The 25,026-nt window shown below is 40.4% G+C and overlaps 1 protein-coding gene across 2 annotated transcripts in view; it reads left to right on the forward strand.

Annotated features, from left to right (window-relative positions):
* Positions 1–25,026, forward strand: part of DAAM1 (dishevelled associated activator of morphogenesis 1) — a 182,279-nt gene that overhangs the window by 102,006 nt on the left and 55,247 nt on the right. For both annotated transcript variants that reach the window (XM_003794419.3, XM_023515859.1), the window contains exon 4: positions 24,254–24,325. In XM_003794419.3, the coding sequence (XP_003794467.1) occupies positions 24,254–24,325 (72 nt within the window). The remainder of the gene's footprint in view (positions 1–24,253; positions 24,326–25,026) is intronic.

Here is a 25,026-nt window from a genome sequence, read left to right on the forward strand (position 1 = left end):
CAGATGGGATCAGCACACAGGGGGACATGGCCACAGATGGGATCAGCACACATTTCACTCCTCTTCTCTAGCAGTTGGAGAACTGACTAAATCTAAAGTATTGTGAACAAGTTTTGGAACCTTTTGTTGGGGTGTAACCTTTTAGTTCAGTAGAACCCTTCCTTCAAGTGGACCATCTTCAAAATCCTTTGAATCCAGGGATCTGTATGCAATTCTCCTAAATTATGTTTACCCCTCATAATCGTCGTAAACTGTAGCATAATGTGTGTGACACTATTTTTCTGAAGTAAAGAGAAGCCAAATCATAATCATGAGACATATTCTGCACAGTTCGAGGCCAGCCAAGGGGCAGCCTGAGAAGTCAGGGTACAGTTTTCTGGTTCCATGACTTGGGGCATATTACTTAGCCTGTCTAATTTCTCTCCTCTGTAAAACCAGGTGAAAATTAAGTGAGATGATGTGATTGTCAGTTATCAGAGAAGGTGGGGCAGGTAATATTAGCTGTTGTCATAGTCAGTGGTAGTGGAGACAACTGTGTTAATAACAGTGGCATGAACAAGTTTCTGCTGTTTAACCTATATACTGACCTGGGAGTCACTGCTGGTTACCCTATATACTGACCTGGGATTCACTGCTGGTTACCCTATATACTGACCTGGGAGTCACTGCTGGTTACCCTATATACTGATGAGATTCACTGCTGGTTACCCTATATACTGACCTGGGAATCACTGCTGATTACCCTATATACTGACCTGAGATTCACTGCTGGTTACCCTATATACTGATGAGATTCACTGCTGGTTACCCTATATACTGATGAGATTCACTGCTGGTTACCCTATATACTGACCTGGGATTCACTGCTGGTTACCCTATATACTGACCTGGGAGTCACTGCTGATTACCCTATATACTGACCTGAGATTCACTGCTGGTTACCCCATATACTGACCTGGGACTCACTGACGGTTACCCTATATACTGATGAGATTCACTGCTGGTTACCCTATATACTGACCTGGGATTCACTTTTATCTTTCTAAGTAGTGATGCTGTTTTCTCATAACAGTAGAGAGGATTTTGGAAGTGTTGGACCATAGGATATCTCAGAGGCAGAAATAGTAATTTAGGAGGCTATATTGTAGACAGGGACAGCAACCAAGAAAGACAGCATCAGAAATTGGAAGGAGGACCCCTTTATGGCAAAAGTTCTAGGGTTGTGATGAGCCATGCTGCCCCTTAGCTTCAGGGTGAGGTCCTAAACCTGATCTCAGGAGCACCTTTAGTTTGTGTTTGGGAAGATTGAGGCCCAGAGAAGGTCAGATTCCACTCCCTCGCCCTTCCTCTCATCCCACGCCCACTGTGTGCACCTGTCCTCGCCCAGGGAGATGCTCACTTGGTGTCACCAGCTGAAGTCAAGTCTAGAAAGTGGGCATGTGCATGTGTGAGTTGAGCCATTTTTTAAATAAAATTTGAATTGCTACATTGCTGCCTAGGTAAATGATTGATGAATAGCTTCTGTTTTGAAATAAGAGAACTGAAGAGTATTTTTAGATGAAGCCATCGCCACTTTTGTTGTTTGTAGTGGGAGGAAAGCCTCTTCCTCCAAGAGGTTTCAATAAGCAAGCCAATTTTTAACCAGTAAGTAAGTTAATAGGTCAAAATGAGCTACATTTAAAAGTACCCTGTTAAGCCACAAAATTTGTTGGAAGATGGAGCGTTATAATTCAAATGTGTGTTCAGGCTGTGTTATTTCTGAAGTTAAGTTAGCGAAACAAACTTCAGTGTTGGGGAGATAATAAAAGAATGTTTCAGCACATTTATAAATACTGTTATTATCAGAAGCCTAAACTTAATTACCAGAACAGACATTCTAAGTTCCAATAAATTGACATTCTCAAAATTTCTAAAAGAGTAAATAAGCAAACCTCTGATAATTTTCCCTTCAAGTATTGGGACAAACTATTGTTTCCTGGTTGATTATTTCATTTTTGTTAGAAAAGTACAGAAGGTGGCTTGGCACCTGTAACTCAGTAGCTAGGCTGCCAGCCATATATACCAGAGCTGGTGGGTTCAAACCCAGCCTGGCCTGCTAAACAGCAATGACAACTACAACCAAAAAATAGCCAGGCGTTGTGGCGGGCGCCGACTGTAGTCCCAGCTACTTGGGAGGCTGACGCAAAAGATCGCTTAAGCCCAAGAGTTTGAAGTTGCTGTGAGTTGTGACACCATGGCACTCTACCCAGGGGGACATAGTGATACTCTGTCTCAAAAAAAAAAAAAGTACAGAAGGGAATAGTTATGTGTATTTAACAAATGCTAACCGTTTGCCACATTTACCCTCTTTAAAAAAAAAAAAAGAAATAAAATATTATAAATATGGTTGACGCCCAAAGGTGACCACTCTTCTGAAGATGGTATATGGTTTTATTTTTAACATGCTCATATATTTATAACCCCACTCTGTGTATATGTATTCATGAATAATATATACTATTTTTTCATTTTAATTGCTATCATGTTCCATTTTATGAATATGCCATGGTTTAATTATTTTTATCCCATTGGACAATGTTTATTTTCAATTTTTTATTATTTAAAAAACATTGTGGCACACATCCTGTGCCTGTGTTTGAAATCTCCAGAACAGACACATAGACGTGAAGTTACCAAGTTGTTTGATAGAAACATTTTCACCCTTAATTGCTCTCCAAAGTGGTTATAATAATTTACACTTGCAGTGAATTAGTTGCCAACCATCGGAAGATTTTCTATCTGAGAGAAGGGAACTATTAATAATACCTGATCAATCACTTTATATAAGTTTAAATGTTCCCTGTACAAGAAACTGTTTTGAAAGTTCTTCCCCACATGTTTCACAAATCAAATTGAAATAAAAATTACTGAAATAGAACATGCTCATTAAAAACAAAAACCCAAAGTTTAGAAAATGAAAAGCTTTCCAATCAAACACCCATAAAGCCACACAGAAGTACCACACGTTTGAAGTCTATAAAAATGGATGATTCACTCAACACTGGGTTTATTTGCTCTGCCTACTCAGGGAGCGGCTCTGTGCCTGGTTCACTCTTCCTCGCCCCTAGACCTCTTTGCACCCTCAGTTCCAGTCCAGGCAATTGCGTGTCCATCTTTAGCAAGCTCTTGACTGACATATGCCATCAGCAAACATAGGAAAGTCCTCCGAGGTATCTGCTTGTTCCCTGGTTGGTGGCCAAAGCTCAGGTGTACAAGCCAGCAGGTTGACAGTGGCTAGAGTCACATGACTGAGCACTGCTTCTTCCTCTAACTGGAGCAACTTTACCTTGAGCATTTCTTTACAAAAATTTGAGACTCTCCCCTCCTCCTTTGATTCCTTTGGGTATTCTGAAATTGAAGGGGTTAAATTGCTGTCAATCTCCTATTCCTAAATTCTGAGCTAGTTTCTGCGTTCACATCACTTCATGGATTTGGGGGTTAATTCTTCGGTCTGTAAATACTTTACTTTGTTCTTTACAGCACTGTAAAAACAGAACATGTGTCTGCTTTGTAGGTACCATTTCTCTTTTATAAGTTTCTGTTTCTTAATGTAAGTTGAGTATCTCTAATCCCCAAATCCCAAATCCAAAATACTCCAAAATCCAGAACTTTTTGAACACCAACATAACTCTCAAAGGAAATGTTCATTGGAGCATTTTGGATTTGGGGTTTTCAGATTAGGGAAGCTGAACTAGTAGGTATAATGCAAATATTCCAAATCCAAAAGAATCCCCAAATCCAGAATACTTCTCTAACTTTTTCTCAGCTGTACATTGCCCACCTATTTTTGTTATTGTTTGATTATATAAGTAAATACATCTTACGTAAGAGAATGGTCAGCCTGAACTGTGTCCTCAGCAAATGACACCCCTTTACTCAAGGTCGTGCTTTCCCTATGATTGGGGAACATCAGGTTGGAAGAGGGTAGGAGACAATGGTCCTGTTTTTGTATTTACTTATATAATCAAACAATAACAAAAAAAAGGTGGGCAATGTACAGCTGAGAAAAAGTTAGAGGCATTTGTTGGTTGTCCAACAATCCAGTTAGTGTGGAGTCGTGGGGAGCGCAGGGGTGCCATGTCCACTGGAGCTCTCCTTTCCTCTCCAGTGGAGCCAGTATTAGCTCAGCACTTGTCACTCACTGGCTGCATTGGTGCTGTGCTAGAGCCTTGGAGCTCTTGCTTTGAATGGGAGCCCTGGGAGGGCAGTGGTTCTCAGCTGCCTCAGAACAGTAATCAAAATAATCATTCTTAAGCAGGTTCCTTTTAACAGTTCTGGTATAGGACAGGTTCCATGGTGTGTAATTGGAGAGGTTGCAGAGGTAGGAAGGAGTCTGTGATGACCTTCCCCTCCCCCCGCCTTTGTCCTGGAGCGCATAATCGGCAGTGCTGCTCTGGAACCAAGATTTTCCATGTGACCATGGGAGACCCTTTCAGCCCCTTGGCTGTGCACATCAACACACACACACAGGCATAGCTCCACTTCATTTCCAAAATTCTGCCATCTACAGACACAGAATTGCACTAGGCATGAAAACAAACTACTAGCAGTAACCTAAGAAACCTGAGGTGAGTCTGATTAGGGAGTCTGAGCACGCAGTCTTAGAGACACCTGTGTCTCTGGCGGAGAAGGACATGGCTGTGTTTCACATCTGAGAATCCACAAGTTGCTGTCCATTCTGGTTATCACCAAGCCACTGGACCTCTGGGGGACGTACTTACAGCACAGGGAATGTGCCAGCCCCATGCATAGCCTTCATCACAGCAGTCCCACCCTGGCTAGCAGTGGAGTGCAAATAACCTCAAGCAAAGCTGCAAGAAGGTTTATCTTGATGCTAACTCTGAACAATTGGGGGTGGAATCTTAGAGCACTTTCAGAAGCATTGGGAAGTTATGAATGGTCTCCATAAGAAACAGCATGGTAATTGATTACCAATGTTTGCCATGACACACAGTAGAGAATGTGGCATGTGTAGCAAATATTTGCTATCCCTGTCCTTGAAGGCTCCTGTTGGCCCTAGATTACAGTCGGATGTAAATAGCATAGTCCACGCTGCTTTTCCTCTGGGCCTCTCCCTGATTCTCAGAAGACTCTCCAAGTGCTGTGGGCCCTACTTTCACAGAAAGGCCACCTCAAGCCTGCCTGACTTCACCAACTCTGACTCTAGGAGGTAGTTCTACAAATGACATCAATGGAAGGAAATGTCCTCTTTAGAAGAGTTAGCAAAGAAGAACAAATTATACTTTCCCCGTGTCTTTCCTACATAGGTTTATTTTTTCACTGGATAGCTCCAGCACACCTTATGCCATGGAATCCCATTCATTCCTGGTGCATTCCAGAATTTCCTCTTTGAAAAGTAGCTTGGAGCTTCCAAAGTAAGTTAGAATGCACTGCTAATACTTCTGCTTTGGGATTCTCAAAATTCCTCACATCCAGGCATCTGGTCATTTGCAGCACTAGAAATGGGCTACAGTAGAAAGTCTAACAAAACCACCCGTAAGTAACAGTGTCTTAACTTCTCTGATATTCTTCTGTGTGACACAGCCAGTGTTTGACTAGCACTGACCTAAGATGCATTTTTGTTTTCTTAGTTTCTAAGATATACTTCCCGGTGTCTCCATATTTAGATATTATAGTAGTATTTTCTAAATGATGCTTCTCTTTGTTTCAAAAATGCTGTCATTAGTTCAGTAGTACATTGTAAAGTCCTTGATGGCTTAAAATAAGAAACACAAGGGCGGCGCCTGTGGCTCAAAGGAGTAGGGCGCCATCCCCATATGCTGGAGGTGGTGGGTTCAAACCCAGCCCCAGTCAAAAACAGGGGGAAAAAAATACTAAAATAAGAAACACAACTCTGACTCTTGTAGGGACAGTGACCCTGGAAGGGTCATTCTTCTCCATCTTCTCCAGGGTGCTCCCTGCAAAGAGTATGTCTTTATTTCCTGTTTCCCCCTCTCTCTTCTTAGTTTAATTACTGTTTATCGAAGGGCCCTCTCTTGCTATAGCCTCTGTTAAGCATTATATTGCCAGTCATAAACACACTTGGGTTGTTTTCCCAAGGGCAGGTTACAGAACATCACACATTCTGGAGGGAGGGTCTGGTAGCAAGATGTGAGGCTGCAGAGGCCACTGACTCCCCTGGGATTTCCAGACTGCGTAAGAGTTTGGTGATGTGTGTCCAAACATGTTAATTCACAACTCGACTGGCCCAAACTGTACCTGTGTCTGTAACACTCCATGATGACACGTAGATCAAAGATTTGGCTCTTAACAAGCTATGTAGAAATAGTTCATGTCCTTCAGCACCATTGCATCACAGCTGAGTGCCTGCCTGCAGGGGAATACTGGCTCGTATCATTTCTGAAAATAATAATTGGAGAATGTTTTTTTTCTTTGCCATGAAAACAAGGAGGAAGTTGTCATATAAAATTGGTTTCAGATGTTAGTGTCATACTGATTGGGAATTTTAAGTGTCAGTCATATGCCGTGCTGGGAAGTGCTTTGCCAAAGTAATGACTTGTTAAAATAAGATAAATGTCTCAGTTTGGGAAGTGGACTGTAAAATCTCAGCTCTTAGTTCTAGGTGAGGCTTGTGGCTGCTTTCCTAGATATACCCCAGAAGCCTGTGGCATATAAGGGTAAGACTACAAATCTGTAAAGTCAGCTGAGGCTTGTTTCGGAAAGAAGAGGGTGCAGGGTGCTGGAGCAGGCCGGGCAGGCAGCTCTGAGCTCTCCCCTGTAGAGCGGCCAGATCGCTTTAATGGGACTCTTTTCTTGGTTTTCTGGTGAGTGTGATTTTAGGGAGAACAAAAATGATAGCTGGCTAAGAAGTAGCACAAATCTGATTTACTAGTTTTTGAAGGGTTTTGTCTGGCTGGCTTTTTAATTTCTTCCTTTATAATAACGGGTATATAACAGTTGTATAGAGTACCTGTGATGTTTTGATACAGGCATGCAATATGTAATAATGAAATCAAGGAAATTAGGGGTATCCATCACCTCAAGCATTTATCTTTTCTTTGTGTTAAGAACATTCCACTCTTTTAGTTACTTTTAAATTATACAATAACTTATTTTTGATGTGCGATTTCATTCAGGCCATTCAGAAAATGCTGATGTTTTTGGCCAGTGTAAACAAAGTCTGTGATTCATAAAAAAAAGTTAATGTAACATTTTGTTCTATCAAAGATTTGGGGGAGTTCAGGAAAGTTTGCACTGAATCTTTACCTAGTAGAAGATGCATTGATAAATAATGGGGCTTAGGAAAACTGCAGGAGAATTATACTTGACTGTTTCTTTTTTAACATGAGGCAAAGAAAGAATGAAAGGTATAAATTGGTATAGTTCTTTGCAGCTCTACTTGCAAAGACTTAGAAACTATTGTCAAATAAACTTGGGATCTTCTAAGAATTTGTCAGCTCTGAAGTCTGGAGACATGCAAATCTAGCATCTTCTAACTGCTCATGTCTCCTGTTCATGGATTCCCCACAAGGGGTTAGGGAACTTTGTTCTTTTATTCTTAAATATCCGCACCTAGCACAGTGCTCAGCCCATTATAGAATTCAGTAAATGTGTTGTTGGGTGAAATAAAGGGATGAGAAAGAAAGCAAATAGTGTTTAAAATCCAGTTCAGCACTGGATATGAGCACAATCAAGGAGGAATTCTGTACCCCCCCACCCCCACAGGGGAAGCCTTCTCTTCAGTACTGCAGTTTCCTCACTCCTGCGGAGTTAGGCTGCTTGTGTAAGTGTTTAGATTTTGAACTGCTGCCTTATCGTTGGGAGAGCTAGCAGACCGTGTGCTACTCTAACATGGACCAAACTGTAAGGCAGTGGTGGTGTACATACAAAGCCCTGTTTCTGGTTAGCATGTCTAATAAACGTACTGAGTTTGCACTTTTTTCTGACAAGTGACATGGGAAGCCCAAATACCTGACCAGCAGACTCCCTGGAGAGGGTTGAGGACCAGTGCTCCCTCCCAAGGTAGATGGGATAGAATAGTTGGGAGCTCGGTGGGCTCCTGCGTGAGACTCAGTGATGTGCACAGAGAAGCCGTGCCCTGCAGCCCATGTAGGGCGACAGAGACAGACAGAATTGAGGTGAAGAGATCCAAATGGGGTACATACTCTTAAGGAAGAGCTCTGGGCAAGCCTGAGTTGGGCAATTTAGACCTGAGGAGCCTGGAGCAGATATTAGTTAGGCAGCTGGGCCTCCACGTTGCACTTTTATAGATTATGTCTTATTCAAGCACTAGTCATACATCTTTCGTTTTGCTAGACTGCATTTATATTGAAATGGGGAGTAATTATTGAGTAGCCTCATCTATTCCTATTTACTAACATGCAGATTGTGTCTTACACAACTGATGATTGTTCCTTTGACCAGTTTTGTATCTATTTGTAAATTCCTTCCAACATTCATGATGCTTATTGTACCTCCACTCCTTGGATTATCTTTTTAACCATTTGTAACATCTTACTAGCTCCCTTATTTATTCATTTTTTATTAATTTTTTTATTATTGTTAGGGATTCATTCATAAGAAACCAGGTTACACTGATTGCATTTGTCAGGTCAAGTCCCTCATACAATCGTGTCTTGCCCCCAAAAGGTGTGGCACACACCAAGACCCCAGCCCCTCCCTCCTTCTCTCCCTCTCTCTCTCTGCTCTTCCTTTCCCCCTCGCCTCCCTCCTTCTTTCTGTCTCTGCTCTCCCCTTCCTTACCCCCACCATATCATTGTCATTAATTGTCCTCTTAACAAAATTGAGTGCATAGGATTCTTGCTTCTCCATTCTTGTGATGCTTTACTAAGAATAATGTGTTCCACTTCAATCCAGGGTAGTACAAAGGCTGTAAAGTCTCCATTTTTTTTTAATGGCTGAATAGTAATCCATGGTGTACATATACCACAGGTTGTTAATCCATTCCTGGGTGGGTGGGCACTTATGCTGTTTCCCCATTTTCACGGTTGTAAATTGAGCTGCAATAAACAATCCAGTGCAAGTGTCCTTATCATAAAAGGATTTTTTTTTCCTTCTGGGTAAATGCCCAGTAATGGGCTTGCAGGATCAAATGGGAGGTCTAGCTTGAATTCTTTGAGAGTTCTCCATACTTCCTTCCAAAAAGGTTGTATTTGTTTGCAGTCCCACCAACAGTGTAAAAGTGTTCCCTTCTCTCCACATCCACGCCAGCATCTGCAGTTTTGAGATTTTGTGATGTGGGCCATTCTTGCTGGGATTAGATGGTATCTCAGGTGGATTTTCATTTCTCTAATAATTAGGGACAATGAGCATTTTTTCATATGTTAGCTAGCCATTTGTCTGTCTTCTATAGAGAATTCATGTGTCTTGCCTATTGATATATGGGATTGTTGACTTTTTTCAAGTGGATTAATTTGAGTTCTCTACAGATCCTAGTTATCAAGCTTTCATCTGATTCAAAATATGCAAATATCCTTTCCCATTATGTAGGTTGTCTACTTGGTTTGGTTGTTGTCGCCTTAGCTATACTGAAGCTTTTCAGTTTAATTAAGTCCCATTTGTTTACTTTTGTTGTTGTTGCAATTGCCATGGCAGTGTTCTTCATAAAGTCTTTCCCCAGGCCAATATCTTCCAGTGTTTTTCTTGTGCTTTCTTTGAGGATTTTTATTGTTTCATGCCTTAAATTTAAGTCCTTTATCCATCTTGAATCAATTTTTGTGAGTGGAGAAAGGCGTGGGTCCAGTTTCAGTCTTTTACATGTGGATATCCAGTTCTCCCAGCACCATTTATTGAATAGGGAGTCTTTCATCCAAGGTATGTTCTTGTTTGGTTTATTAAAGATTAGGTGGTTGTCAATTAATTAAGATGTTAATTTCATTCCCTGGTTTTCTATTCGATTCCGAATGTCTGTGTCTCTATTTTTGTGCCAGTACCATGCTGTTTTGAACACTATGGCCTTATTCAAGTACAGCCTAAAATCTGGTATGCTGAAGCCCCCGGCTTTGTTTTTGTTGCTAAGAACTGCCTTAGCTGTACACTTTTTTTTTTTCTGGTTCCATACAAAATGCAGAATCATTTTTTTCCAAGTATTGGAAGTACAATGTTGGTATTTTAATAGGAATGGCATTGAATCTATAGATTGTTTTGGGAAGTATAGACATTTTAACAATGTTGATTCTTCCCAGCCATGAGCATGGTATGTTCTTCCATTTGTTAATATCCTTTGCTATTTCCTTTCTTAGGGTTTCATAATTTTCTTTATAGGGGTCCTTCACCTCTTTTGTTAGGTATATTCCTAAATATTTTATTTTCTTTGAAGCTATGGTGAAGGGAGCTGTGTCCTTAGCCTCTTATCTTGACTGTTTTTGCCATATACAAAGGCTACTGTCTTGTGGACATTGATTTTTACATCCTGAGACATTACTGTATTTTTTGATGACTTTCAGAAGTCTTGTGGTTGAGTCTTTGGGGTTCTCTAAGTATAAGATTATATTGTCAGCAAAGAGGGAGAGTCTGACCTCCTCTGCTCCCATTTGGATGCCCTTTATTTCCTTGTCTTGCCTGATTGTATTGGATAGAACTTCCAGCACTATGTTGAATAGTAATGGTGACAGAGGACAACCTTGTCTGGTTCCAGTTCTAAGTGGAAAAGCTTTCAGTTTAACTCTACTCAGTAAAATATTAGCTGTGAATTTGTCATAGATAGCTTTGATCAGTTTAAGAAATGTACCACTTATGCCTATACTCTACAGTGTTTTAATTAGAAAAGGATGCTGGATTCTATCAAAGGCTTTTTCTGCATCTATTGAGAGGATCATATGGTCTTTGTTTTTGCTTCTGTTAATATGGTGGATAATGTTTATGGACTTGAGTATGTTAAACCAGCCTTATATCCCTAGGATGAAACCTACTTGATCATGATGTATGATATCATCATTTGATGATAAGCTGTGATCTATTGGCTAGGATTTTTGTTGAGAATTTCTGCATCTATGTTCGAAATTGATCTGAAATTCTCTTTTTTAGTTGGGTCTTTTCCTGGTTTTGGTATCAGGGTGGTGTTTGCTTCATAGAATGTGTTGGGGAAGATTCTTTCCTCCTCAGTTTTTTGGAATAATTTCTGCAGTATGGGAATAAGCTCTTCTTTGAAGGTTTAATAGAATTCTGGTGTGAAGCCATCCGGACCAGGGCATTTTTTTGTTGGAAGATTTTTTATTGTTTCTTTAATCTCAGTGCTTGAAATTGGTCTGTTCAGGAGCTCTATTTCTTCCTGGCTAAGTCTAGGGAGAGGGTGTGATTCCAAATATTGATCCATTTCCTTCACATTGTCAAGTTTCTGGGCATAGAGTTTCTGGTAGTATTTAGAGATGATGTCTTGTATTTCTGTGGCATCAGTTGTTATTTCCCCTTTATCATTTCTGATTGAGGTTACTAGAGATTTTACTTTTCTATTTCTGGTTAGTCTGGCCAAAGGTGTATCTATTTTATTTATTTTTTAAAAAAATCAACTCCTTTTTTCATTAATTTTCTGAATGATTCTTTGTTTTCAATTTCATTGATCTCTGACTTAATTTTGGATATTTCTTTTCTTCTGCTGAGTTTAGCCTTAGATTGTTCTTCTTTTTCCAATTCCTTAAGATGGCTTGTGAGTTTGTTGATGCACTCTCTTTCTGTTTTTAGAATGTAGGCATCTAAAGCAATAAATTTCCCTTTCAGGACTGCTTTTGCAGTATCCCACAGGTTTTGGTAGCTGTGTCTTCATTGTTGTTGTGCTAAAGGAAGTTAATGATTTCCTCTTTTATTTCTTCCTGCACTGTACTGTCATTCAGCATAAGGTTGTTTAATTTCTATGCCTTTGTGTGAGGTTGAACGTTTTTGTTGGAGTTGAGTTCCACCTTAGTGCCTTGTTTTCTGAGAAGATAAGAGGTAAAATTTCAATTCTTTTGATTCTGTTGAAGTTTGTTATGTGTCCTAGGATATGATCAATTTTGGAAAATGTTCCATTGGATGAAGAGAAAAATGTATATTCTTTATCTTTGGGATGGAGTATTCTATATGTGTCTGTCAAGCACAGTTCTGGGATCTCATTTAAGTCCCTTATATCTTTGTTTAATTTCTGTTTAGCGGATGTATCCAACTCTGTAAGAGGAGTGTTAAAGTCCCCTGTTATTATGGTATTACAGGATATCATATTGCTCAGACTGAGTAAGGTCTGTTTCAAGAATCTGGGAGGATTTAAGTTGGATGCATAAATATTTAGAATTGAAACATCTTGTATTTTTCCTTTGACCAACATATAGTGATCAACTTTGTCTTTTTTAACTTTAGTTGCTTTAAATCCACATGTATCTGAAAATAAGATTGCAACTCCTCTTTTCTTCTGAATTCCATTTGTCTGAAAAATTGTCTCCCAACCCTTAACTCAGAGTTTTAATTTGTCTTTTGAAGCGAGGTATGTTTCCTGCAGACAGAAAATGAATGGCTTGTGTTTTTTAATCCAGTTAGCCAATCTCTGCAATTTCAGTGGGGAATTCAAGCCCATTAACATTTATTGAAATAATTGATAAGTGTGGTAATGTTCTATTCATCTTATTTTGTGAGAGTCCATTGCTTAGTTTTATCTTTTGCATCATTGTGGAAGTTAGGTTTGTCCTTTAACTTCTGAGTTCTTACTTTGCTGTTGGTCCATTGTGATGGTCAGTGTGTAGAACAGGTTGAAGTATTTCCTGTAGAGCTGGTCTTGTTGTGGCCAATTTCCTCAATGTTTGTATACCAGTAAATGATTTGATTCTCAATTTTAAAGCTTAGCTTAGTAGGATGTAGAATTCTGGGCTTGAAACTGTTTTGTTTAAGTAAATTAAAGGTAGATGACCAAGTCTGCAGTCACCCTGATGGAATTGCCCCTGTAGTCAACTGGCACTGACTCCTGGCAGCTTGAAGAATCTTTTCTTTTGTCTTAACTATGGACAGGTTCATCACAATGTGTCTTGAGAAGCTCTGTTAGAGTTGAGGCAACCTGGGGTCCAATATCCTTCTGAAAGGAGTGTGTCAGAATCTTTGGTGATATTTGGGAAATTTTTGTTTATAATATTCTCTAGTATGGCTTCCATTCCTCTGGGGCATTCTTCTTCCCCCTCTGGGATACCTATAACTCATATGTTTGAATGTTTCATGAAGTCCCATAATTCTGTCATTTCTGTCAGTGCATGTTCTGCTTCTTTCTCTTTTTTTCTGTCTCTTTAATATCTGAAATATCTCAAGAGCTTTGTCCTCTACCTCTGAGATTCTTTCTTTTGCATGTTCTAATCTGTTGTTGATACTTTCTATTGCATATTTAAGTTCCCTAATTAACTGCTTCAGTTCCTTCAGCTCTGCTATATCCTTTCTATTTTCTTCATATTGTTCATTTCTAATTTGATTCTGTTTTGGGGTTTCCTTTTGATTATTTTCCACTTTATCAGCAGTTTTCTTCATTGTTAACATCATTTCCTTCATTATTTTCATAATCTGTATTCTAAATTCTCTTTTTGTCATTTCTAACATTTTTTTATAGGTGGAATCCTCTGCAGTAGCTACTTCATGTTCCCTTGTGTGTGTGTCGGGGCGGGGGGGTGCTGTGGACTGTTTTTTCATGTTGCCAGGATTTTTCTTCTGATTCTTCCTCATGTGTGATTTCTTTTATCTGTTTCCTTGTCCTAAGTTTCCTTTCACTTCCTCTTGCTCTTTAAGTTACCATGCCTCTGGACTAGGGTTTCAATGAGTCCTTTTAGTACCAGAGCAGAAGGATTAGAAGATTGAAGATCAAGAATGGAACAAAAAAAAAGAAGAAAAAAGAACATAAAAAAAGAGGGGGTGAGTAAAAGAGAATATTGACAAAAAGAAAAGAGGCACAAAAAGAGGGAGACAGGAGCAATATAGGTATACAGTAGGGTTCTTTGACCCAACCTTGAAAAACCCCAACCTCTGGGGGTGCCAGGTTGAGTGGTTCCCTTGAGGTCAGCAGCTCTTTGCTAGCCTGTCTGGACACAATACCCCACCTCCACCAAGTAGAGAGGAAAGACAAAAATGCTATAAATCAAGCCAAAACAAGCAAACACAAAACTTTATGGGATAAAATTGAGGGGAAAACCACATAATAGATATAGAAACACTAGCAAAAATGAAGTTCTAATTGTTAAAGAAGGCAACAATGGAAAATTATATTTAAACTAGAAAAATGACAAAAAAAAAAAGAAAGAAAAAAGGGAAAAATCTAGAGGGGAAATGTTAAAATTAAAAAAACAAAACAAAAACAAAGCAGTATATATATATATCTTGCTGAATATTGTCTGCGCAGTGAGTGATCTTCTGAGGTATGAGATATTAATCTCAATGCTGACATGGCTATACGAGATGGAGACTGGAGGCCTTGGCTGATTTCTCAAACCCTACAGGGTGGAAAGCATAAATCTCTCCTCAGCCCACGTAAAAGGCACTTTAAACTGCTAACCTTGGCTAAGCAGAAGCTTTCTCAGGAAAGCACTTGTCACTGGGATCACTCCTGAAGTGCTGTCCACTTATCCAGTGTGCCAAATCAGTCTTACTCTATGCCACTGAAGGCCAGGGCTATAAGGCGTCTCAGTCCCTGCCTTTAGGCTGCTCAGTCACTAGCAGCCCAAGGTGTCCCACCTGATCCTTGCTCTGTGACCCTGAGGGTGGAGCTTTCCGGGGCAGTTCTCCCACAGTGGCTCCTCACGGCCCAAAGCTGAACACTATTAGCTCCAGCCAGCTCAGCAGCTCAGTCTGGGGCGCAAGACAATGCTTAAAGTCCTCTGCTCTCTTGCCCAAGTTCTCCCAAGATAATTCAACTAGTGCCAAGTCCCAAAAAAACCCCAAACAGCTCACAGGTAAGACCTTTCCAGTTTGCCATCTCACTGCTGCTGTACTTAGAGCTGTCGGCGGGATGAGACCAAATGAACACATGAAAACACTTGCCAGTGTCCAGAACTCTCTCTCTGACTCCCTGTGTCCCCAAAGGGATGTTTCTGGGTAGATCCAACCAGCCAGAAATGCCTGGAGTCTTCTCTCCCCAGTCTCACCATGCCCAGTTGCAAGAAAGCTGTTACTCAGCCACCATCTTGCTCCTCCTCTCTAGTTCCTTTATTTATTAATGAATTTAGTCAAATATTTGACTTGAGTTCATGCAATGTTTTTTTACCTTTTGAAAAATTATCCCTTATCAAAATAGAATTTTAAACTTTGAGAATTGATAAAGAGCTTATTTGAATGATCGGCAGTCTTAAAGCATATTTCATTTTAGAGTATGTGATATGATAGAGGCTCTCTATAGGAAAATATTACATTTTATATTGGCTTTACTAGTCTCTGTATCTGTGTAGATCAGAGAAAGGGAGCGAACAGTACTGTGGAGGCCAGAGGAGGCATCAGACTTCACATGCATATGTAAATGAAATTCCTGTGATGTCTGAAGGGTTAGATACACAGGATAAGAGCAGGAACATCAAAAGTATGACCCAGAAGTGTGAAAACAGTGCTCTGGGGATTTGAACTTCCCACAAAGTTTGTTGGCAGCTGGTAAACCTAGATCCTATTCACCCATCTTCAATGCTATTCACTTAGACTTATTTTTAGAGACAAAGCATTCTCAGCCTTATAATAAGAAAATCAGTTTTACTATTTAGTTTGTGACCAGCTTTGTAGAACATATACACTTGATAAAATAAGGACTGTCCGTGTTTACCTCTGCTTCACATGACAAGTATCTTTCATTGTAAATCATAAGCATCATCTCTGTGGCTGATAGGAGATTAAGAGCTTGTTCTTTTTCTCTTTGGAGAGACATTTTGGTTAGAAATCTTCTAGAGGCCCTCTCAATAGAGTCTGCCTAGAATTGTGAATCACTAATATGAGTATACGAGAAGATTCCTTTCATGGGAATGAGATATTTTTATTCAAGTTATCTCTGCAAATACTGGATATAAGGGTATGATGAACTTATGGAAAATTTGAGATTTGTTTATGATTTGAGGAAGATAAACTTTTATTATACAGCCCCTGGGGAGTTTTTGGCTTGGTAAAGAGAGTACTGGGGGAGATATACTTCAAATTATTTAAGTATTTGCTAGGTGGTTGTTCGTAGAAAAGATTAGACTTAGTTCATGTAGTTCCCGGGGGCAAAGCTAAGGTTTAAAGTATGAGGTGAAATTTCTAAGAATTTCATGAAGGTGCTAGCTCCAAAGGCTGTGGGTCCCTGAAAGCCATGTCAGAGAGCAGACAATGGGTCACCCACTGGTGACCTCACAGGGGCCCCTGTGATAGGAAACTTGGACCAGGTTGTCTGGAGGGTCAAAGGCCAGCTGTAAGGTAATTTTGTGATGGTTTTCCTAAAAACTGCAGATACTTTAAAATATTAGGAAAAATGGGGAAGGTTATTTACTCTTTTATTCCATGATTCCAAATGCTAAATGTGAAAGCCATTGTTACTGCAAGTCATCCTCCAGTGTTTCCAGAAAAATGACTGACATTCTGAGGCTTGGCGGTGGTGTTGTATTTGCTGGCAGGTAAAGAAGCTGCTGTTCTGGGATCACTCTTTGTGTCGGCCCAACCAGATTTTAGCAGCAGATGCACTTGATGTATAATTGTGACAGTGGCCAAAAAGTGTAACCAGGATTGGCTGTCCCAGGGACCACATGACTGTCTTGAAATGTGACAACCTAAGAATTATTTTCTGAAACGAACTGCCTTTTCTTGGCAAGCTTCAGACACAGGACACCATGTTAGCCCACCACTAGGGATGAAAAGCCGGTGTTGGAAGGTGTGAGGGAAGCAACGGTCTCAGGAGCCCAGGTCTGTGGACCTCCTCATTATTTTTGCTTCAATAAAAGAATAAGGTAGAAAGAATTGGAAGCAAATATTTGGACTTTTCTTTTCTTTTTCTTTTTTTTTGGGGGGGGGGGAAGACTCTCAGTCTGTTATCCTGGGTTGAGTGCCAGACATCACAGCTCACAGTAACCTTAGTCCCTTGGGCTCCAGTGATCTTCTTTTTTTTTCTTTTTTTTTGAGACAGTCTCACTTATGTCACCCCTGGTAGAATGCCAGGGCATCACAGCACTCACAGCAACCTCAAACTCTTGGGCTTAAGTGATTCTCTTGAGTCAGCCTCCCAAGTAGCTGGGATTACAGGTGCCCACCACCATATCCAGTTATTTTTATTTTGGTTATTGTTGTTGCAGTTGTCATTGTTGCTTAGCTGGCCCAGGCTGGGTTCAAACCACTAGCCTTGGTGCATGTGGCCCATGTAGTAACCACTGTGCTATGGGCGCTGAGCCTCCAATGATCCTCTTGCTTCAGCTTCCCAAGTAGCTGGGACTAAAGATGCCCACCACAACACCTGGCTATTTCTTAGGGGGTGAGGGGCGGCTCTCCCTCTTGCTCAGGCTGGTCTTGAACTTGTGAGCTCAGCTGATAGACTTGCCTTGGTCTCCCAGAGTGCTCATGTTACAGGTGTGAGCCACCACACCCGGCCCTAATAAGTTAATTTCAATGACTTCCTCCCTTCCCCCTTCTGAGTCTCTAACATCCATTACTCTACACTGTATGAGCATACACACCTGTAGCTTAACTCTCACTTGTAAGTGAGAACATGGGATATTTGGCTTTCTGTTCTGAGTTACTTCACTTAGATTGATAATGGCCTCTGGTTCCATACAAGTTACTACAGAAGACATTCTGTGTGTGTGTATATATACATGTGTTGTGTATATATTTTTATAACCGAGTAGCATTCCATGATGTGTGTGTATGTATGTATTCTACGTTTTCTTTATCCACTCATCAGATGATAGGCACTTAGGTTGATTCCCTATCTTTGTGATTGTGAATTTTGTGGCAGTAAACATATGAGTACAGGTGTCTTTTTGATAAAATAATTCTTTTCTTCTGGGTAGATACCTAGTAGTAGGATTGTTGGATTGAATGGCATGTCTACTTTTAGTTCTTAGAGAAATCTTCACACTGTGTTTCATAGAGATTGTACTTAATTTACATTCTCACCAGTAAAACGTTCCCTTTCAGCACATCTGTGCCAACATCTATTGTTTTTTGACATTTTAGTAATGGCCATTCATGCTGAACTAAAATGGTATCTCATTGTGGTTTTAGTTTACATTTCCCTGATGATTAGTGATGTTGAGCATTTTTTCATGTTTGTTGGCCACTTGTATATCTTTGTTTGAAAAATGTTTGTTCATGTCTTTTGCCCATTTTTTAATGGCAGTTGTTTTTCTTGCTGATTTGAGTTCCTTGTTGGTTTTATATATTGGTCCTTTGTCAGATGTGTACTTTGTGAATATTTTCTCCCATTCTGTAGGTTGTGTGTCTGCTGATTATTTATTTTTCTAGGTAAAACTTTTTAGTTTAATTCTCATTTATTTTTATTTAGTTACATTTGCTTTTGTACTTTTAGTCATAAGTTCTTTACCTAGGCCAATGTTCAAAGGAGTCTTTTCTAGGGTTTCTTCCAGAATTTTTTTGTTTCAAGTCTTACATTTAAGTCTTTAACCCAGCTTCAGTTGATTTTTATATGTGGTAAGAGATAGAGGTCCAGTTTCATTCTTCTACATGTGGCTCTGCAGTTTTCCCAAGGCTGCTTATTGAATGGGGCACCCTCTTCCCAGTGTAAGTTTCAACTGCTTTGTTGATGATCAGTTGGTTATAGGTATATAGCTTTAGTTCTGTTTTCTCTATTCCATTCCATTGATTTGTGTCTACTTTTACACCAGTACCAGACTGTTTGGGTCACTCTAGCCTTGTGACTTAATTTGAGGTCAGGTAACGTGGTGCCGACAGATTTGTTCATTTTGCTTACAATTGCTTTGGCTATTTGTGTTCTTTTTGGTTCCATATGAATTTTAGGATTTTTTTTCTACTTCTGTGAAAAATGACATAGATATTTTGATAGGAATTGCATTGCATCTGTAATTGCTTTGGTTGTATAGTCATTTTTACATGCTATGCTATTTTTAGAAGTAGGATTAAACTACGGTCAGAGTGCAGCGAGCTTGGTAAGAAGGTAGACTTTGCAGGCAGGGTAGGTCAGAGCTTCTCCAGAAAAAGCTCCGATTATTCAGCAAATCTCCAACACTTTAAATACTGCTTTTGCAGTACACAAGGGCGCAAAGCCTAAATATTTCCTGTCTGACCCTTTTCAGAAAAATGTTACTGAGCCTTTGTTGTTCCAGGTCCTTCCACCCTACATTACAGACACCCTTCGAGAAGATGCTGCTTATACCGTTATTGAGCCACAGGGGAGAGTTAGCATAAGTTATTTGCAAGGACTTCCGTAAAGTATTTTTATATCTTCTATCCTCTCTGCTTGGACCCGGGCTCATAGTGGCACCTACTGCCTGTCCTACGAGTTCTCTTGGATGTGACACATCATGGATAAACTATGCTGGCCTGTCTGCCCCTTCTTGGTTAGTTTTCTATAAAAATTCTAGGTGTAGAGTGGATTTATTTAATGTGCAATGTATTCATTAACATATGAGGCTGGGGCCATGATATCTAGAATAGTATTGACAATTTAATCCAATAAAGTGACTATTTGGTTCATTTGCAAGAGATACAATTCCTTGATCCTATACATGATCACAGTTAATTTGAATTTCCTAAAAGCATTTTCTTTGCAAATGAACAGATTTTTATTAGTAATTAGTTGCCTTTTCTCTGTAATGAAAATGATCAGAATAAAATTTACTTTATGTCATACAGAAACAATATTCTTCTGCTGTTGAAATGCGTTTGGTTAAACCTTAACATATCTCCACTATTTTTGAGGTGATGGTACTATTATACATTGCTATATTTTTAGCCAACCTTGATAGAGAAAGAGCGTGTCTTTTCTGACCAATATTATCCAAGAACCTTGTGGATTTATCATAGCACATGTGGAGATTTATGGCTTTAGTTGGCCAAACGGATGTTGCTTTGGCCTGTGGTTTGTGGTCAGTGAACAGCCGCAGAGCGCTCCCTTTACAGCCTTCTGCTTGGCCTGTTGTGGGCTTTACGAGGGAGCCTCTTAAAGGAAAACTCTACCAGTACTTACATATTATTATTGGGGAAATAATCCTATTAGGAAAGGGTCCTGTGGTCTTTTCAAAAGCAGTTAATGTTACTTGAAGACTTAATTTTATAACTGTGTTTTGAGTCCACTTATGTCAATGAAAGGCTTCAGCTGCTGCCAAGAAATCATTTGTCACACAAATTTCTAAACACGTAAGTGTGGAAACAGAACATTTAGCATGCTTTGGTACATAAATCTTATCCCAACTCACGGTTTCTTTACAGTATAAGCAGTTAATATTGGAGTTATAATGTATTTTAGGCGCAGAATATCCACTGAGAGAAGACAACTAGTAGGGAAATATTTTAAATTATTTGCCACAGCAGGTGGAGGGGTGCCCTGGTAGCAGAGGACAGAGACATCTCAAATGCTGAAGGGTCGCCATGCATTTCATCTTAAACAGAACATGAGAAAAAGCTAAACTCTTGCTCTAACAGAATACCTAATACTTTAGAACTTCTATTCAATTATGGAAACAGTAAAAATGTGAATGGTATAGAAGTTTGTAAGTAAAAATATTCCTTTCCTTCTACTGCCCTAAGATAGACATTATTAAATTTTATTTATATTTCTAGAAATGTTTTTGTATAATTTACACATATTTTTCCCTAGAAATATGAAACAATGTTATAAAGCATTTTCCCCTCAACAATATGTTTTGTTGTTTTTAAGCATTATGTAATTCTGCTTCAGTGTTTTATTTTTTATTTTTACTTTTTTATGTATTTATTTGCAGTTTTTGGCCGGCCTGGATTTGAACCTGCGGCCTCCGGTATATGGGGCTGGCGCCCTACTCCTTTGAGCCGCAGCCACCGCCCTCTGCTTCAGTCGTTGTTACTGTTGCATAGTCTTAATAATTTATGCAGCCGTCCGCTCCCCACATGTTTCCTTCTTTTAATTATTTGTTAATTAATTCAAACAGTACCATAGTAAAACATGTTTGTGATCATATATCACATGTAAATATGTAATTATGGACTAAATTCCTGAAAGTAAATTTACAGGGTCAAAGGCTATATACACTTTGCATTTGAACAATTATTACCAATATTTACTTCTAAAGTAGTAGTTCCGATTTTGAGTCCCCGTAAGAGACTCTGCGGCAGAAGCCACGTCCTCGTCCTCACAGTCGTCAGCGTGCACTGTGTGTGCTGTTCCCAGTGCTTGCTTTGTTTGTATTCACTACTCAGATTCTCACGAAGACTTTATGAAGTAGGCACTCATTTTACAGATAAGAAAACTGAAAGTGAGTTACTTCACACGTCTGCTTAAAAGTAGTCGGGAAAGATGCAGGTGCAGAGGAGGCAAGGGGACGCAGGAAGCTTGGAGGTGACAGGTGACCGCCTCAGAGGGAGTGAAAACTAAGAAACAACACAAAACGTATTCTTATGGGCAAAGCGATACTGAGAAAAATAAAGGTGCCATTGTGCAATTTAAAGAGAATGGGGGAGGGGCTCTAGGATGGGGGAGGGGCACTTGGGTGGGGGAGGGGCTCTCGGATGCGAGAGGAGCAGTTGGAATTCAGAGCTCTTAGAATCCACTGATCAGAGACTCAAAATGAAAAATGTGCCATTTGGAAATGAAATGAGGTTGGAAAGACTGTGTATTTCTTTATCTTGTAAATTATTAGTCATCTGACTCATTTGAAATGAAAAAGCAATGTTCTTAAAGCCCCCTGTACTGTATAAGTGACCTTTTCTGGCAAAGGGTCCTCCCAGCTCCCAGAATTTTGGATAAAGGGAGCAAAGCAGACAGCCCAGAAGAGAGGCTAACATAGTGGTCAGTGCAAGCAGAGCATCCAAGGTATTCCCATGTAGATGGCCATTAACCTCCGAAGGAAACAGGAAGAGGTAGATTAGAGAAATAATGAAATAATTCCCTGACACAGCCCCCTCCCCTGCCAGAGAGCAATTGCATTCATCTCCTCCTGGCCTGTGCCTCTGCAGAGCCACAGATCCTTAAAAGCCACTCAGAGAGAGCAGGACAGAGTTTTGGCTCACGGGTGGAAGTTTCGCTTGGCCACTGCAGCACACATGTGTGTGGGAGGACCAGGACTGCACAGGGGCTGTGGAGGTGCACTGCCAAAGTGAAGAACTGAGGGTCGCCCCGAAACAGAGTGGTCACAGTTGGTGCATTCACTAGGCACTTTCACAGACTTCGAATCCTTTGATTTTCTCAGCACTAATGCACATGAAATAAAAACGAAACTCTCTTCCCTTTCTTTTGACTCCAGTATGTAGCTGTACTGTTGATCTGTTTGTATTATTAAAGCACTTCCAAAGTGTAAACATTTCTCTCTGTTGATCTCTGTTGCTAACCATGAATACTGAGCTTTCGATGGATAGGTTCTCGCCAGACTGCAAACATAGGACTTGATTTTATTTTAGTTTTGGAAATTTACCCTCATTTGGGGGAATGGAAAGATCTGGCACCATCTATTTCATTTTTATAAGTTCAAATACCATTGAGTATCACTGTGAGTTTTGGCTTGTTAAATACATTAGTAACGATGGGGTTTTGCTAATTTTAATATTCCTTTTTAAGAGGAAAGAAGAGTTCGGCCTTTATACTACCACTATAGCTATTTTATTAACATGGCGAATTATAATCAGGGACTGTTCCTAAAAAGTCATCAGATTTCCTCAACTTTCTAAAACCGTGACAGTGTAATCCAGTCCAACTTCAAAGTCACAGCAGTAGCCTATATCCCTGCCATCTGGCCTGTTCCAGCTGAAGTTCACACAACTGCCTGGGTTCAGATATCAGTTCTTACCAGGTTTTAGAGCACTTTAAGCAATAGTTACTTAAAAAATAGTTTTGAAATTACGTTTCTTTTATCCCACCTGTGTAGACCTGTCTGGAAAGATTTGCATAGAGAAAGTATTTTTCTTGAGATACAGTAAAATCCCCACATTGAGGTCACTCTCCCCAAGACTGAGATTCTGACCCCAGAACTAGGACTCTGCTAAGTGAGATGCTTGCACTGAGTAGGGAGTGACCATGTTGTCAGCAGCAGCGGCAGCTATGTGGACAAGCCTCCCATGGAGCGGATATGCTGATGGTTCTCTCTGAACGCAAAGCTAAAAGAATAGCTGAAAATGTCCTTGTCAGGCCTGTTTGATCGCACAAATGACTCACGGTCACATAGGTGTGCAAAAATGCGTAGAAATTGCCGACTACAAAGCTGTCGTCAGGTGAGCTCAGTGCTCCAATGGAGCAAAGCCCACAAACAACGGACTTTTCTTTTTCTTTTTTGAGGTTTGGGTTCAGGTCAGCACAGATCTCTCATCCACAGAAGCCTGGGGGACCCCGGGGTTGGCTCCAGGTCACCTTGGTCTGTGAGACACGGGGCTGGCTAGAGCAGTTTAGGAATGAGTTCCTGAATTCCATGGGTTGGTTTCCACTCTTGTTCACTCAGAGGGTGCCTTTTCTATCAAGAATCCTGAGCTGTGGGCTGCGCCTGTGGCTCAAGGAGTAGGGCACCGGCCCCATATGCTGAAGGTGGCAGGTTCAAACCCAGCCCTGGTCAAAAAACCGCAGATTAAAAAAAAAAAAAAAAGCACGAGGCCTGGCCTGGGCCCTGTGTGTGCCCGTTTCACTGCCTTTCCGTCAATGTCAGCCTTTACCCTATCTCTGCCTCTGCAGCAGTACCTGGACCCAACCACAGCAAATGAAATCCTCCTTCAAAATGTTCCCTGTTTGCTGGAGTCTGACTAAACTAACTGAAAAAGCCTGGTGAACACATGGCTGAGTCAGGTGGCCATGCCAAGGCAGGCATGTCACCTGGCAGGACCGCTGTCTCCAGTGCCCTTCCCAGGATCCTTGTGCCCCTGGGGAAACAGCCCTGTGCCACAGTGTGGCTGAGTTTCCATTTAAACTTGCCTGTACCACCTAACCCAGACTTCAATGTCCTCTGTGGAAAGGGGACTGAGAAGGCCACCCTAGTCAAGTGGACATTCTGGTGACTTCAAGCCAACATTTAAAAACAAATATCTCCCCTCTCAGTGTCCTGTCATGGCTCATGTGGCCATAGTCTAGGAGCCCTGGACGTCAGTGTGCTGGCTGCTGTGTCTATGCATTTGGTGTTAAGTCACTCTTTTTTTTCCTTCTTAGGACCAAGAAGAAAACAAGGGAGCTACAAGTTGGCCCGAGTTCTACATCGATCAGCTTAATTCCATGGCGGCTGTAGGTACACTTTCTGTTGTGTGACACAGAGTTTAAAATGCAAGTCTAGTACAAGCTAAACAGTTACACAGTAAATTCTACTGCAACCTATCAAATGGTGCTACCTGTCTAAATGCATCCTGAACACTCCGTGTTGAAGGAAGAAAGAGGACAGGAGTGGCACTTGGCAAAATGATTTTTCCAGAATGTTTTAAATAAAATCAGCACACACTAAAATATAATTGAGTTTAATGGTATAAGCGGAAATGTAATCTGAAATGTGGCATGTGTTCAACTTCAGCCACAAAGTGCAGTTGCCCTTCCTGGTCCTTGCAGCACTGTTAAAAGTTATGCCATTTAAAAATAGTACGACCAAACTACTTCTTCACTGTACCCTTCTTATTTTCTTTCTTACTGAAACTTCGGTATTTCCCAGATTTTTTACTTTACAGGGGACCAGGGTACTGTTGGATAAGGAATTCATGGAATAAGTGGCTGAATGAAAAAGCATTATAATAATAGCACTGAGATGCCCTTGGGAAAACTTGGATACGGGGATTTTTGGTTCAATAATTATTTAAAATGTATCGGCGATATCTAAGATATGAATTTCGATCTCAGGGATGTCTCTATGATGTCAGCATTCTGACCAATGTGAGGGGCACCCCGATCATGGCTAAAATTCACAGCAAAAAATAAGTCATCAACTTTTCAGCCTTAGT

The sequence above is a fragment of the Otolemur garnettii genome, unplaced genomic scaffold (assembly GCF_000181295.1).
Source record: "Otolemur garnettii isolate 467f Iridium unplaced genomic scaffold, OtoGar3 scaffold00081, whole genome shotgun sequence".
NCBI classification, from domain to species: domain Eukaryota; kingdom Metazoa; phylum Chordata; class Mammalia; order Primates; family Galagidae; genus Otolemur; species Otolemur garnettii.